General features: G+C 38.7%; 2 protein-coding genes across 2 annotated transcripts; one reads left to right on the top strand and one right to left on the bottom strand.

The window, feature by feature from the left end:
- Positions 1 to 495: 495 nt before the first annotated feature.
- On the top strand, positions 496 to 10,482 carry mcm5 (minichromosome maintenance complex component 5). The gene is made up of 16 exons (XM_059348970.1): positions 496 to 811; positions 1,550 to 1,676; positions 1,760 to 1,888; positions 2,453 to 2,625; positions 2,974 to 3,132; positions 3,226 to 3,395; positions 3,832 to 4,003; positions 4,090 to 4,201; positions 4,293 to 4,436; positions 5,485 to 5,550; positions 5,642 to 5,818; positions 6,628 to 6,740; positions 6,855 to 6,983; positions 7,855 to 7,997; positions 8,915 to 9,042; positions 10,139 to 10,482. Exons 1-16 carry the CDS (start codon positions 639 to 641, stop codon positions 10,238 to 10,240), a joined length of 2,217 nt encoding a protein of 738 aa, XP_059204953.1. The 5' UTR covers positions 496 to 638; the 3' UTR covers positions 10,241 to 10,482.
- Positions 10,483 to 15,828, bottom strand: hmox1a (heme oxygenase 1a). The gene is made up of 6 exons (XM_059348972.1): positions 15,785 to 15,828; positions 15,644 to 15,702; positions 15,013 to 15,124; positions 14,709 to 14,924; positions 12,689 to 12,961; positions 10,483 to 12,001 (listed from the first exon to the last, which is right to left on the bottom strand). Exons 2-6 carry the CDS (start codon positions 15,682 to 15,684, stop codon positions 11,834 to 11,836), a joined length of 810 nt encoding a protein of 269 aa, XP_059204955.1. The 5' UTR covers positions 15,685 to 15,702; positions 15,785 to 15,828; the 3' UTR covers positions 10,483 to 11,833.
- Between the last annotated feature and the right edge of the window lie 335 nt (positions 15,829 to 16,163).

Genomic DNA, 16,163 nt, shown 5'->3' on the forward strand with positions numbered 1-16,163 from the left:
AAAGCAGTTTTCTCATTTTTCCCTTTGCATAGTTACTGCAGTTAGATTTTGTAGGGCAGAAAGGGCTCACTGTTCACTGTAGCTTTAAACACATGGTCTGTAATTTAATAAATAACCCTCTAAAATGACTAAGTTAAATAGTTTAAACTTCAACCATTGTAAATACAGATTACAATTTTGTCAACAAAGGGAGCTAGGGGTAGCTCAACGAAACAGCGTTACTGTTGTTATTATTATTAATGGTGATAAAATGTGTGTTTCTGTTCAAGTGATTGCACTTCAGTGTTTCTTTGTGCTGATAGTCCCCATGCTGCTGCTTCCTCCTCCTCTTGTCTTTTTCGCGCCACCAGTCCTCACAAACTCCACCTTCAAATCAAAGACACGCCTCCCACAGCAGCTTCGACCAATAGCAACAGGCATCAACCCCTTCCAGCCAATCAGAGGACAGCAGGGGGCGTTCCGAGCAGCGAGTCGCGGGAAACAGACAGGAAAGAGTTCAGTTTTTGCCGCGGAACAGAAACTCTGAGCAGCTTTGTCTCTGGCACTTCACAACCATCCTGTTTTTCTATTAATTAAGAAAAACTACTCCCCGGTATCTACTTTAACTCGTGCCGTGTTGCTCCCCGACCTGGTTCAGTATGTCTGGCTTTGACGACCCGGGAGTCTACTACAGCGACAGCTTCGGAGGAGGAGAGGGACATGGCGTGGATGAAGGCGCTCAGAAGAAGACCCAGATCAAGAAACGGTTCCGTGAGTTCCTCCGCCAGTTCAGAGTGGGGACCGACCGGACCGGCTTCACATATAAATACAGGTCAGTTCATGATAAAATGACCACCAGGACTGCATGGAAATGATGCGGTGGTGAGAGCGGATGGATGTGATTAGCGACCAGACTAACAAAAGTGTGTATTAAGTGTATTCAGTGATAGTGGATGAGTCTAAAACGTATATGCTAAGGTTATCCTTCACACCATGAGGCCTAACATCAGCCGGGAAAACAGTTTGATAAAGTCCTGAGTGAATCTGGAGGAGCTTTATAAAATCTAAAAAATACCATGATGTCATCAAGGTCATCTACATTTGGACTCCTTATACAAAAAATGAAAAAAATCAGCTTTTTCCCCCCTCGAAGCCGTTTACTACCACAAAAACAATGCCAGGCAAACAATAACAATGTTTCTGTATGCATTTGTAAATAATCTAATCCCAAAACAAATGAATAAAATAAATGTGTATATATACATTATCATATACATTATTAAAAAATACATCTTCAATTTAAATAAGCCACATTTATCTGCTCAAAGGGTTGGAATGTGGAGTATGAAAGCAAATGTGATTTAATAAAGAGAGGGTCTGAATAAAGAAACAGGAAAAAGGAATGTAGGCCTCAGCATTTCTGGAGCTTGACCCATATGTCAGAGAAAATGTCAGAATGATATAAACTGTCTTTTATTAGTCTCCCATTTGATTAAGTGCAACAGTTAATCACTTCACAACTCTGTCACCTACAATATTGGTTTGATTTTTTTTATTTGTCTTAAATCAGAGATGAGCTGAAGAGACACTACACCCTGGGGGAGTACTGGGTGGACGTGGAGATGGAGGACCTGGCCAGCTTTGACGAGGATCTGTCAGACTGTCTCTACAAGGTTCCCTCTGAGAACCTGCCACTGGTCAGTCACTACAGCTGTCATGAAATCTCCCGTTTGGCCCTGGTTGCCTTTGTTTCTCTCTAAGCGTTTGGTCTAATTCACAGCTGGAGGAAGCTGCTAAGGAGGTGGCAGATGAGGTGACCCGTCCCCGTCCTGCAGGGGAGGAGACGGTCCAGGACATCCAGGTCACGCTGAAGAGCGACGCACATCACGCCTCCATTCGTGGCCTCAAGGTACCCGCAGACCTCTCTGTGTCCCATATTCCCAGAGTCACCATTAGAGTTGTTCCGATACCGATACCAGTATCGGAAATTGCTCCGATACTGCCGAAAATGCTGGCATCGGTATCGGCGAGTACTGGAGTCCAGGCACCGATCTGATACCACGTAATTTATTAAATTAGTAATCTATTTACTTGTTCATTAGAATGTGCGAGAGGCACCAAATTTAGGCTTTTAGGGCAAAAATGTTCTCCAGGGGAGTATGCCCCCGGACCCCCAAATGTATTTATTTAAGGTGCTGTTGCACTACTGTTTTGTATACTGTTTTATCTAAAAATAAAGTATTTATTCATGTTGTACAAAGGGTTTAACTTGATCACAGTCATGTAGGTGTAGTATGATACTTGTTTTATAACATACTGGTATCTGATCAGTACTCGGTATCGGCCAATACCCACAGCACAAGTATCAGAATCGGTATTGGGAGGAAAAATTGCATCGGAACATCTCTAGTCACAATCGACTGTTTGGTCATATTTTATTTATTTTAATTCTTCTCCTCCTCTCCCCCTGCAGTCAGAGCAGGTGTCTCGTCTGGTGAAGGTGCACGGCATCATCATCTCGGCCACCGCAGTGAGGGCCAAGGCCACCAAGGTGTGTCTGCAGTGTCGCGGCTGCCGCAACATCATCAGTAACATCCCTCTGCCTCCAGGCCTGCAGGGCTACGCTCTGCCTCGCAAGTGCAACAGGTGAGAGGCAAGGTTATTATAGTTAACGAAATAACAAAAACTGAAATAAAAACGAGAGTTTTTTACAAAACGATAACTAACTGAAACTGTATTTTGTGGTTACAAAACTAACTAAAATTATAGTAAAAATGTCCTTTGTTTTCGTCTTTGTCAACATTTTTCATACATAAACCTTTTTGGTTGATATGAAATCTATTTCATCTATTTGGTTTTATGGCTTCATAAACTTAATGGAATCTGGAAATTTGTTTTAGGTTCCTTGAAAGTAGTTGAAATGTTCTTGGTTTTTAGAAGAATCTGTACAAACAATAATTTTTATTATGTCCAACAACTTTTCTCTTCCCTCAGCGATAATAATCCTGGTAGGGTGAAGTGTCCCGTGGACCCTTACTTCATCATCCCGGACCGCTGCGTCTGCGTGGACTTCCAGACGCTCCGCCTGCAGGAGTCTCCAGACGCCGTGCCGCATGGAGAGATGCCCCGTCACCTGCAGCTCTACTGTGATCGGTGAGGGGAACACCCTCAAGAAACAAAACCTTTCTGTGTTCTGCTGCTTAAATCCTGTTTGATCAAACTGTTTCCTCCTCCTCCTCCTCTCAGGTATCTGTGTGACCGTGTGGTTCCAGGCAACAGAGTGACCATCATGGGGATCTACTCCATCAAGAAGATGGCTGCTGTCAAGGCCAGAGGCAACGAGAAAAGTACCGGTGTGGGGATCCGTGCATCCTACCTGAGAGTGGTTGGCATCACGGTGGACACAGAAGGAGCAGGTAAAGAGGATAATGTATTAGAGGTGTGAATCAGCAGAGGCCACACGATATGATTTTATCTTGATACTTGAGTCACGATACGATATTAATGCGATTTCAAGCATTAATATAAGAAAATTCTCAGTCTATTCATCTCACTTCAGTCTTTTTATTTCTCCACAATGAGAGTCAAACCCACAGACTGACCAACAAAGTATTCAGTCAAACTGAACTCAACTGATATCAAACATGTATGGATGACAACAACTGCAGCATTTTATCAAACTTCAAAAAACTATAAGCTTCACTGCTCTGAATAGTTTTGACTGAAATATAACTTTTAATTTCATAATTGATTATTGTTTGATTAATTTAATAATTGTTGCAGCTCTAATTTGGTGCTATTTTAACAAATAGAAGAGGTTGGATGTTGATGTGGTTTTGTGTTTTCCTCCAGGTCGAGGTGCGACTGGATCCGTCTCCCCTCAGGAGGAGGAGGAGCTGAGAACTCTGGCTGCTACTCCCAACGTCTACGACTCTCTGGCGCGCTCCGTCGCTCCCTCCATCTACGGCAGCGACGACCTGAAGAAGGCCATCACCTGTCTGCTGTTTGGAGGCTCCAGGAAGAGGTGAGGCCACCTGATGCAGTCCATCTCTGCACAGAGTCGTGTAAACCTTGTCCTCGCCTGTTTTAGTAACGCTTCCTGTCTTCCAGGCTGCCTGACGGTCTCACTCGCAGAGGGGACATCAACCTGCTGATGCTGGGAGATCCTGGTACCGCCAAGTCTCAGCTGCTCAAGTTTGTGGAGAGATGTTCACCTATTGGGGTAGATATCATTCTCCTGCCTCAGTGCTACACACAATGTTCAGCTAGCATGTAAACTGAGTGGCTGATGCTGAGTCTTTCTGTTCCGTCAGGTCTATACTTCAGGTAAAGGCAGCAGTGCAGCTGGTCTGACCGCCTCTGTGTTGAGGGACCCCAACACCCGAGGGTTCATCATGGAGGGCGGAGCCATGGTGCTGGCCGACGGGGGAGTTGTGTGCATCGACGAGTTTGACAAGGTAAAAAGGATTTTGTGTCGCAAGATTAGCTCCTGTCCCATTTCTCTCACTGTGGCCTTGTTTTTCACTGCAATAAAGAACTCCTGAGCCTCTATGGAAACAGCACAGTCATGGCAAAAGTAGGCAGGACTTAAAAATGCCCTTTGTGCTGTATAACACAAATGCAATGCCTTGAATCATTAAAGAAAAGCAGTAGGGCTGGGCAATATCAGCCAGAAGTCATATCCGGATATGTTTAGTCTGAATATTGATATACGATATATATCCTGTTATTTTTATCGCAAAGTGAGAGCAAATGTTCAGTCAAAGTCAAATATGGCATGTCACAAGTAGTTTTATGAAATTGTTTATTTAAGTGAAAATAAATTCTGTATGACTGTAGTAACTTTTTTAAATTTTTTTATTTAACTAAACAAAGCTCCATAAAGTGCACATCTTAAATAAAAAAAAATATATCTTAAATAAAAGTAGCAGCTTGCCTGGAGCAAGGATCACAGTGCAAATTTGAACTATATCCATATATGCGATATGGTCTAATTCCATATCACGTTTAAAAAATATATCGATACATCTTTGATATTGATATATCTCCCAGCCCTAAAAAGCAGCAGATTGAATTTCTTTGATCATTTATTTAAAAATTGGAATAAAATGCACTCTGTATATACATTTTTCCTAGTGCCCACAATTGTTATGAACATAATAAATATTAAACTATTTAAGTTTTTTACAACCAGCATAGATGAGAGCACAGGAAAGGTTAAAATTAGTTTGGTCTCAGCTGAGTCAATCATGACTTCCTAGTAGCGAAGTGCAGAATTTCATGTTTTTTGCAGGATCTAGTTGGTGCAAATAACTTTTTTTATGGCAGATTTTTAAGCTTTGATTAGGTTACTTCTTCTGAGGAAAGCATTTGTCACACATGATCTGTTCAAGGACCATCAGAAAGTTGAAAATCTGATAATACCTGTTTTTTTACTGATACATTGTGTAATTTTGCTGTCTTTTTGGAGTTTAGAGGGTTTAAAAAAAACTTTTTGTTCTCCAGATGAGAGAGGATGACAGAGTGGCCATCCATGAAGCCATGGAGCAGCAGACCATCTCCATCGCTAAGGTATCACTCATCTGTGTGTTTTTTAAAAAGTAAAAAAATAACCCACAATGTCCTCACTGTAGTGACAGACTAACACCTTGACTCCCTGCAGGCTGGCATCACCACCACCCTCAACTCCCGCTGCTCCGTGCTGGCTGCTGCTAACTCCGTGTTCGGCCGCTGGGACGACACGAAGGGCGAGGACAACATCGACTTCATGCCCACCATCCTGTCCCGTTTCGACATGATCTTCATCATCAAAGACCTCCACGACCAGCAGAGAGACATGGTGAGGAGACACGTATAATGCTACTACAGTATACATCAGAAGACTTTGAAAAGATTTGGAAAAGACTCCTGGAAAACTATCAGCTCACACCTGCTCACATCTAAAGACAAGTGTTTAGAGTTTTTAGTCTCACACTGAGATTTTAGACAGACTGTGAATCCTGCAGAGTCACTATTTACAAGAGGATTTTGTCTAGACTCTTTTTAGATTCTACAACTAGATTCTTTTAGCATTTTTTTTCCTACCATGCAATTTTTTCTTAGTAAAAACTTACAAAAGGAGAAGAAGCAGCTTTTGGCTCCAGCTGCTCTAGTGTGTGCAGTGGTTTGTGTTGAAAAAAAAAAAAACGAGAACAAAAAGAAGAGAAGACGCCACAAAATGCCCCTCACAAAGCTGAAAAAGGGTTTCTGTTTTTATCACATGAAACGTTGACTATTTTACAGTAAAAATAGATATAAGGAAGAATAAAGGAAAGGAACATTTAGAAATGAAATTGTGACATTTTCTTTTTTTTTTGAGTCCAGTACGTGAGTGCATTGACCTATTTAATTATAATTTATTTAATTGAATTATTATAGTTATCAGCTCTATCAACTTTCATTAAGTTAATCATTGATTATTTATTACTCATTTTTGTTGTTGTTAAACAGAGGAGATTACTACCTTAAACTTAACGATGGAGATGACGGAGCGCTGTGACTCCAGTAAAACTCCTAGATTTACTAAAGACTATCAGTTTTTAGTCTGGGACTGTGAAAATCTTTTGGTCTTTAAAAGAATGCAGTGTTAATATTCATTATGTTTGTCAGACGCTGGCTCGTCACGTGATGAACGTCCACCTGAGCGCTCAGACGCAGACAGAGGGCGTGGAGGGAGAGATTCCTCTGGCCACCTTCAAGAAATACATCGCTTACTCCAGAACGTGAGTCTCTTTCTGATGACACAACAGCTACACAGCTTTTTTCCACTCAAGATCAAATTGTGTTTGCTTCTATTGAGCACATGCGTATAATGAGTTGTGACTGTCTGCTTGCAGTAAATGTGGCCCTCGGCTCTCTGCTGCGGCTGCAGAGAAGCTGAAGAACAGATACGTGGTGATGAGGACCGGAGCCAGGGAGCATGAAAGAGAGACGGACAAAAGACCCTCCATCCCCATCACTGTCAGGTATGTTTACACATGAGGGCTGTTTCCACTACTGGGTAATACAAGTCCAATACCCGGAATGAGGCGGGTCTCACTCGCCGTAACGCCCCTAATTTGAATACGAGCAGTCCAGAGCCGGCTTTTGTCAGGACTTTTTTAGTCCCTGTAAAAGAGCAGGGTCTTTTTTCTCCCCTGAAAACAGCCTGGTTACTGATTGGATAGATCGCTAAGTGGGATGTGACGTAGTACTCTACACCACAACAACACGCGCCATTTTTAAAAGCCGGCAAAGCAGTGTTCCCAACTTAGGGACTTTGTTGCTGAATTTAGCGACTTTTCAGACCCCCTTAGCGACTATTTTTCAAGAAAGCAACGGGAGACAAATCCAGTGACTTTTTCTTACTCTTCTTAAGGAGCCGCTAACGAGCCGGAGGCCGGTTTGTTAAGAAGAGCCGCCGTTAGCGGCAGTTAGCTACAGTTAGCTCTGTAGCAGTACAGTGTGTATGTGCTGCTGCTACAGGAGGTGTTCACTTAGCAATCTCTTTTGTTTCGTTTGTTTATAACAAGCACCGGACACTCTGTGCACAGTCAGCAAGGTCTTAATTCATGATCACTATGTTTATGATCAGTGGACGCTCTGTGCATAATTAGCCATGCTGCTTTCAGGTGCTGGCGTTGTGCACAATTGGCGACGGTGAAAACCATACGTCACCTCCAGAGTCTCTAAATCCCTCTGGGGGCTAACTTGTAGCGGAGACACACAGAGTGAGCGGAATTTTCAGAGGGTGTGGCCTGAGACTTTTCCCCCTAGTGGAAACACAGCTATGTATACCTTGTTCTCCATCTTCTGCAGTAACTTCTGTATTAATCCTGTATGTTTGTGCTTGTGCAGGCAGCTGGAGGCCGTGGTGCGGATCGCAGAGTCTCTGGCTAAGATGAAGCTGCAGGCGGTGGCTGGAGAGGAAGAGGTGGACGAGGCCCTCAGGCTCTTCCAGGTGTCCACACTGGATGCTGCGCTGTCTGGCAGCCTTTCAGGTGTGTGTGTGTGTGTGTGTGTGTGTGTGTGTCTGTGTGTTGTAGGGATGGGCAGGGATTCTCGAATAGTCATTAACTTTGATGGAAAATCGAAAGAGTCATGCGACGAAAAAGGAGCGTTGTTTTACCGAGTGCCAGTATATGGTGCACATCATACAAACAGCAGAAATATGCAGGGACTAATAAAATCATCAAAAGGTTCTGTGTGGAGCTCCTTCGAGAAAATAAACGAAAAGGACAGTTTAAATTCTGGAAGGTTAAGCTAGCATATTACAAATCTACAACAACTATGCACAGCCGATTCAGACCGAGGCATGCAGCAGGAAGTGTGACCCATTTAGGCCTAAAATGCCTGTAAAACCTCGAGAGAGACCGAAAATAGGTGGAAAAAACTACAAATACTACAGTATTCAGATCTCTTACTTAAGTAAAAGTACTAATACCAGTGTGAAATTACTCCACTACAAGTAAAAGTCCTGCATTCAAACTTACTGAAGTATCAAAAGTAAAAGTACTTGTTATGCAGAATGGATCCACTCAGATTATTTCATATGTTCTAAATTTAATATTAGATTTGTGTTGATTCATTTATGTAAGCAGTGTTTTAATTTTGTAAAGGTTGGGCTCATTTAACTAAATATTCCATTATAAGGTTAATTTAAATGCAGTAATTAAAAAAAAAATTATGGTAAATCTTGACTCCAAAAGTAACTAAAGCTATCAGCTAAATGTAGTGGAGTAAAAAGTACAATATTTACCTCCAAATGTAGTGAAGAGGAAGTATAAAGTTACATAAAATGGAAATACCCAAGTGAAGTACAAGTACCTCAAAACTGTACTTAAGTACAGTACTTAACCACTGGACACAATACAATAATTGTTCTGTTCCTAACATCTCTCCAACATGTTGTGTGTAGGAGTGGAGGGCTTCACCTCTCAGGAGGACCAGGAGATGATCTCACGTGTGGAGAAGCAGCTGAAGAGACGGTTCGCTATCGGCTCCCAGGTCTCTGAGCACAGCATCGTCCAGGACTTCACCAAACAGGTCAGTGTGACAAAACTAGAACAGGGGAGAATTCACCTTGAAGCATCTGGTGCTGCACCACTGCTTCATGCTCTATAAATGTCATGACGTGGCAGTTACAGGACTCTCTGCAGCTGTCCTCCACTGAATAAATCATTAAAGACATTTCTACCATAAAGTGTTGCAGAAAGGGCACAAATTGTTTATTTTTCCCCACTGTTAACACTCAGCGTTCAGACAGCCCGTCGGCTTCCCTCGGTATATTGACAAAAAGAGGGTTTCTCAGCAGTTTGAAGAACTGAGTTGCTTATGATCCAATCGCTGAAAATACAGAAATCTCCAAAATGACCAAAGTTTTTGAACTTCTGGAGGGTTTTTTGACCATTTTTATCCATTCTCAATATGTATAAAATTGCATAATTGGCACCAAATCTGTGTAACAAAGGGTATCAACCCAACAACTGCTGCAACAGTTGCTGCAACAACTGGGAGTTGTTGCAACAGTTGCTGCAACAACTCCCAGTTCAACATGGAAGTAATAATAATAATAACTTTATTTATATAGCACCTCTCAAAAACGAGTTACAAGGTGCTGTACAGCAGAAATAAAACATATCAAATACAGTTAACTAACAACAAACTAAAAGCACAAAAAGAAATGACATTGGACTTAAAAAAAATTAAAATTAAATTTACTTTAATTTTACTTACTGAAATGGACTTCAGATGGCGGCATATAAATGTTATGACCCTTGATACACCCTAATAGGTTTCAGTAAATTAAGTCATTTTTATTAGATATTTTTGACCAGAACAACTTGACACACAGTGTTGAGTTCCATCTCAAATTAATCTTCAGGTTCACAGCTTTCAGCTGATGTTCACCACTTCTATGTGGCATTTATTGTTGACCTGCTATCTCCCCCTAAACATCCACTGCCCACAACCACCAATTCTAAAAAATAAAAAAAAGGACCTTGAACACTAACTGGTGCAACATGAAACCACTTTAGTGTAAAGAAACAACACAAAGCAGCAGACAAAGGAAAAATATAAACATTTTGATCTGAGTGCTGTGAATAATCTTTATTCTTTGTCTCTCTGTATCGCTCTACAGAAATATCCAGAGCACGCCATCTACAAAGTCCTGCACCTGATGCTGAGGAGAGGAGAGCTGCAGCACCGCATGCAGAGGAAAGTGCTCTACAGAGTCAAGTAGAGCATCTGTGCTCTTATACATGTTCATATTATTGTTGCTGTAAATAGTTTTGGTCTGCTTATTCATGCTGCTTTCCAGTCATAGTGAAGAGAGTATGGTTAGATTCTGTTGGATATGGATTTTACTATCAGTCTAGACATGATTGCACCTCAGAATTTGTATTAAAAGGAGAAAAAAAAATATCACTGTCACACAAAAGATGTTTCTGCATGATGTGTAAAGAATTAAAGTATTTGAAATCACTTTTGAATTGTTTTATTCAACAGAGAAATCATAAAAATACAGTTTTACAGCGTATGATTGTTTTAACAAAGTTCATATAAATGACAAGTTTAAGAAAATTTTGTTCAGTTGGATTAGTGGTTTATAGGTGAATCACAGATTTAATTTTTTATCAAAATTAATTATGTTCATTCATGCAATTAAGGTGAAATATTTAATGCATTAAAAAAGTTTTTGATATATGAAGAAGATGGGAAATCAGGCTACATTATGGTGAAGCAAAAACTGGCATGTCCATTTTGAAAGTGGTGCCTTGACCTCTCACCTCAAGATATCTGAATGAATATGGGTTTTCAAAGGTCTCCCCTTTATAGGCAAATATTATAACAAGCTTTTGTCCCAAATGGGGAGAAAGCGATAAATCACAGCAAATTGTGCAATCTTTTTTTCAGCTGATTAACAGGCCTGGTGATAAGTAATTTAACCCTGCTGTTATGTTCGCCTCAGGAACAGCAATAATGTTTTTAGGACATGTTTAATTATCCAAAAGTGTCAGAAACTAAAAATTCCCAATAAGCATTGTTTATATTCATTAATAACTCCATTATGAACCATTTCAATCAATATTTAGTGCAATCTTTACCTCATCGACCATGGTTCATTGAGGATAATTCACTTTCTTTTTTTTAAAATGCATGTTAAAACTACATATAAAATACAATGTTTTTTGTTTTTTTAATTGAAATTTTCAACTTATTCTGTTTTTGAAAAAATACATTTGACTATTTTTAAAAAAAATATTTTTTTACTTTGAAATGGGTCAATTTGACCCGCAACATAACAGGAGGGTTAAGATTTAGAATGAAATTCTCTTATTAGTCCCACAATGGGGAAATTGAACCTATACTTTTGACTCACCAGTGTTCCAAGGTTATAATAGTCACAATAAATGTTTCCTTTGTCTGATCCATCTAAGGTCCAATATGTTTACTAAGTCATAAAACCAAATAGATGAAATAAATTTCATATCAACCAAAAATGTTTACATATGAAAAAAGTTGACAAAGATGAAAACTAAGGACATTTTTACTAGTTTCAGTTAGTTTTGTAACCACAAAATACAGTTTCACTTAGTTATCATTTTTCAAAAAACGTTTTTCGTTTTTATTTCAGTTAACTAAAATGTTTTTCAATTCTAGTTTTCGTTATTTCGTTAGTTTGGGAGCAGTGGCAGGGGGGTTAGGTGCCTTGCTCAAGGGCACTTCAGTCCTTGACCCGTCAGTCCTCCAATCCTTACCTCTAGGCCACAGACTGCCCCAAAGTAAAGTGAGTTAAAGTGCAGTATGTGCATTCACATTGTGCTGATGAAGTCTACGAAGCATAGATCCCCATCCCAATAGTGGTGAGTGCGATGCACAGCCCCACAGTGAGCTGCATCATGGGGGAACGTGGGAACATGGCAGTTTTGAGAACGTTGTCCTGTGATTGGTCCACTGTTTCTGTTGTGACACTCAGCATTTTCTGCAAGTCATCAAAAACCTGAGGGAAACAGCACAGCGTTGGCAGATTCAGTTCCTCTTATTGTGAGTTTCACTGCAGTTATAGATGTTATTATTGGTCACTAACTACACTGTAAAAAACACTGGCAGCTGTGGTTTCCAGAACTTTACCGTAATAAACACGGTGCAACTTTTTGTAATATTACGGTAAAATGATATTAGCACTGTTAAGATTGCAATTTTATTCCATATTTTACCGTAAAAAAATTCTTCAAAAGAAACGCTGTTCTGCCATATAATTGAAAAGAAAATATTTTATAAATGACGCATGAATTAAAGATTTTACCATTAAATATTACAGTATATTTTTGTTAGAGATATGGTGCTAGTACATTTAACAATGAGAAAAGTTGTTTTTTTACAAAAAATAAAGGCAAAAATTACAGTGATGGCTTGTATATATTACAGTATATTTTTGCTACAAACACGGTGCCAGTGTATTTTACAGTGGAGTAATGTATTTTAAAAAAGAAAATGTAAAAAATACTGTTTTGGCTGATATATACATTTACAGTGTTTCATTGTTACTGAAACTGAATTAACTCATTTATCATTTTATGGTCTTTTACTGTCATGGTTTAGTAGTTTTTTTACCGTAAAAGCTACAGACATTTTTTACAGTGTACATTGTCCATGCAAACAGTAAATGTGTTCTCTGTGTTCTTACCTGGATGTTGCACTCGAAGGCGGCCACGGCCTCCTGCAGCACGGCCGCCCGCTCCTCCTCCGTCAGCTCGATGCTGTTCATGCGGCTCCTGTAGAGCTGCTTGAAGCGGTTGGGGCTGGTCACACTTGGGAAGGAGAAGAACGAAAGCCCCTCTTTGCTGCTCAGCCCCAGAGATTTCTGGGTAATTTTCCCCAGTACTTGACCTCCTGATAGGTCACCAAGATAGCGAGTGTAGGCGTGGGCCACCAGCACCTCCGGCCTCTCTTTACCAATCTGAGAAATAAAGACGTGTTCGCCGTTATTTCACAAAATGAATCATATCCTTTGCTTAAGTAAGTCTCAAAATACTCTACAAGTCCTGAATAAAAATGTTACATGAGTAAAAATACAGAAGTATTGTCAGAACAATGTACACAAAGTATCAAAAAGAAAAAGTATTATTTATTGTCGTGATGAAAGAAGTGCTTGTGTTCTTTACTGAAGTAAAAGTAAAATACTGTAACCTTCAAATACTCCACTACAGGTTATAGTCATGAATAATATATGTTGTATCACTGGTTTATAATTATTGATGCATGTGTTCATCACTTTGTTGCAGCTGGTAATGCTAGAGTTATTTTTAATTATTTTAAATATTTCTAGCTTGTGAATTTCTACTCTAATTTAACCCATTCAGAACCCAATAATGGTTCAAAAACACAGAAATATTGTAATGATGGACTTCTACTCTAAATGCACCCATAAATCTTTACCGATAAAAAAAGTGGATTAAATTTTTTTTATTGTGTGTTAGTTTTTCTGTCCATTCTAATGGATGGAGATTCCCAATGCAAGAAATCACCAATAGTAAAAATAAGAAAATTGAAAAACTTTCTCTCACATTAATGTTTAAGTGATGTTTTAAGACACATTGCATATATTTTGTATTATTTTAACAAAATTAAATTATCTATCCAGCATACAGCGTGGCTAAAGTCTCCAGAGCTGTATAGTCTTTGTACATAATCTACAGGATGCATTATAATCAAAATCATATTTCCATATTTAAGAAGCTGGAGTAAAGGCTATAAATGTCATTTTGACATGTAAAAGCAATATAACACAGTTTAAACATTCACATTATATACTTTTATGATATGCATAATAGATTAAAACATGACGGTTGCCATGGTTGCTGAGAAAGGGGGTGTGGCTCTACTGCAGTCCACTTTAAATGATGTGGAACGCTGTGATTGGCTGATAGGTGCTCATTTAATTAAATCTGTGCATTGGAGTGGAGTCAGATGATGGTAATCATAAATCTAAACATCCTAGAAAAGTTATGTCTACTGGACTCATCAGGGGACCTGAACAGGTTAACTAATAAATACATAATAATATATAAATAAATACTAAAAAATATTAAATATTGTTGTTCTATTTTATAATATCTGTAAAGTCACTAAAGTATGACGGAGTATTAAGGCCACATTTAGAAAAACAAATGAATTACAAGGAATAAAGTCGAAAATATTGAAATAATTAAGAGAATAAATAAATAGATAGATAGATAAATTCAGAATAATTCAATATTTTCCACTTTAATCTCGAAATTATAATATATATATTTTTCTAAATGTGGCCCTCATACTCTGTCATACTAAAGGTATCAAATAAATATAACTCCTAATAAAAATATTAAATATTGTTGTTCCATTTTATGATATCTGTAAAGTAACTTAAGTACGACGGAGTATTAGGGCCACATTTAGAAAAAAAATAGAAATAATGAGAATAAAGTAGAAAATATTTAATTAATTAAGAGAATAAATAAATTTTAAAAATCTGAATAATTAAATATTTATGACTTTATTTTCGTAATGAATTCAATATTTTCCACTTTAATTTCGTAATTATTATATATATATATATATATATATATAAAGGTACCAAATAAATTTAGTGAAGTCAAAGTATAATATTTTCCCCTTAAGTGAAGTGAAATATTTGTATAAAGTGGCAGAAAAGAATACACACTGACCTGTCGTAGTCTCTGTTGGTATCTGTGTGTGGCTGCAGGAACTATCACCCTCTTCCTCCAGTCTGAGCCGAAGAAATGCTCCAGATCTCTCTCGAGTGTTTCCACTCGGGCGAGTTCCTGAGGGAAGTATATCGGGGCGACAGCTGGATGAGAAGAGTTTCTGTCCAGCTCCTCCTCCAGCACTCTGTAGATCTCGTAGAGGGAACACAGCAGGACCTGGCAGAAACAAAAAGATCCTCTTTTCAGGACAATGTAAACATACAGTATTATAACAGAAAGTGTGTTCATTAGTTCTTTAGTTTACCTTGTACTGTGGCAGGGTGATCTGTCCCTTCTGGTAACTCAGCATCAGCTCTGTGTTTTCTGCTCTGACATGATTGTCCTTAGTGGCTGCTTTAATCTGCTCTGATAAATCACTGGACAACACAAAAAGGACACAATTATTCAGAAACATAATTTTACTTCAAAAACATAAATTCATACCTGAAAATTAGTTCAAAGTTTACTTTTACACTGTAAAAAATGTTTGTAGAAATTACAGTAAAACACTGTCAAATTGCATGAGAAATAGGGTGTAAAATAAAAAATTGCACATCACCATAATACAGTAAATTACTGTTAATCAAGGAAATAGTACAAAACTTTTGAAAAACTTTTGAAAACACATAAAAATTCCATGTAAAATTAATGGAGAAATACCATATTGTCACAAGGACACAATTACCCCAAAACTAGGGACTATTCAGTCAAAATTACAGTTTTTGATAATATTTACATTTAAATTTACAGTAGAAAACACTCGCTGTAAAATTTATGGTGAAGTTCTGGCAACCACAGCTGCCGGTAGCCTATTTTACCGTAAATTTAATAGATTTTTTTTACAGTGTAAAAACAATTTGAAGTGATCAAAGTATTTTTAAAATAAATAGTCATACCTGCCAACGACCCCTGTATCATCTTTCCTGGCACTCTTCATGGTTTCTGTTGTTGCAGGCTGCAATGAACGGTTGATCTGGTTAAATTAAACACATTTGATATGAATAATGATATATGTAACAATGTTAATAATACCACACCTGTAATAAGCTCAAGTCTTCTTCTTGTTGCCTCCTCTGGGTGAACGGTCTGCTGTGTCCTGGCAGCTCTGTCCTGCCTCTTTTATACAGCCTCGATGTGCCATAGCTGCTGAGTCAAAGGGGAAGTGTGACTGCTGACTCACATCATAACACATACTGCTGAGGCTGAAACATGACAAGGCAGAACGAGAGAAAGAGTGAGGAACTCTGAAAACATGATAAGGCAGAAAATCAAAAAGCTCAATATACAGTGGCAAGAAAAAGTATGTGAACCTTTTGAAATTACCTAGTTTTCTGCATTAATTTGTCTTGTTTTTGTGATCTGATCTGCATCAAAGTCCCAAGTATAGACAAACACAATGTGCTTGATCTAATACCA

This window comes from Centropristis striata, chromosome 13 (genome assembly GCF_030273125.1).
Source record: "Centropristis striata isolate RG_2023a ecotype Rhode Island chromosome 13, C.striata_1.0, whole genome shotgun sequence".
NCBI lineage: Eukaryota > Metazoa > Chordata > Actinopteri > Perciformes > Serranidae > Centropristis > Centropristis striata.

Excerpts from the sequence above, each read along its gene's own strand:
- hmox1a (XM_059348972.1), bottom strand. The coding sequence starts at position 15,684 with ATGAAGAGTGCCAGGAAAGATGATACAGGGGTCGTTGGCAG. Across the intron at positions 12,962-14,708 it reads ACCAACAGAGACTACGACAG|ATTGGTAAAGAGAGGCCGGA; the intron begins GTCAGTGTGTAT and ends TTTATTTCTCAG. Across the intron at positions 12,002-12,688 it reads CCTTCGAGTGCAACATCCAG|GTTTTTGATGACTTGCAGAA; the intron begins GTAAGAACACAG and ends TGTTTCCCTCAG.
- mcm5 (XM_059348970.1), top strand. The coding sequence starts at position 639 with ATGTCTGGCTTTGACGACCCGGGAGTCTACTACAGCGACAGCTTCGGA. Across the intron at positions 1,889-2,452 it reads CCTCCATTCGTGGCCTCAAG|TCAGAGCAGGTGTCTCGTCT; the intron begins GTACCCGCAGAC and ends CTCCCCCTGCAG. Across the intron at positions 5,551-5,641 it reads AGACCATCTCCATCGCTAAG|GCTGGCATCACCACCACCCT; the intron begins GTATCACTCATC and ends GACTCCCTGCAG.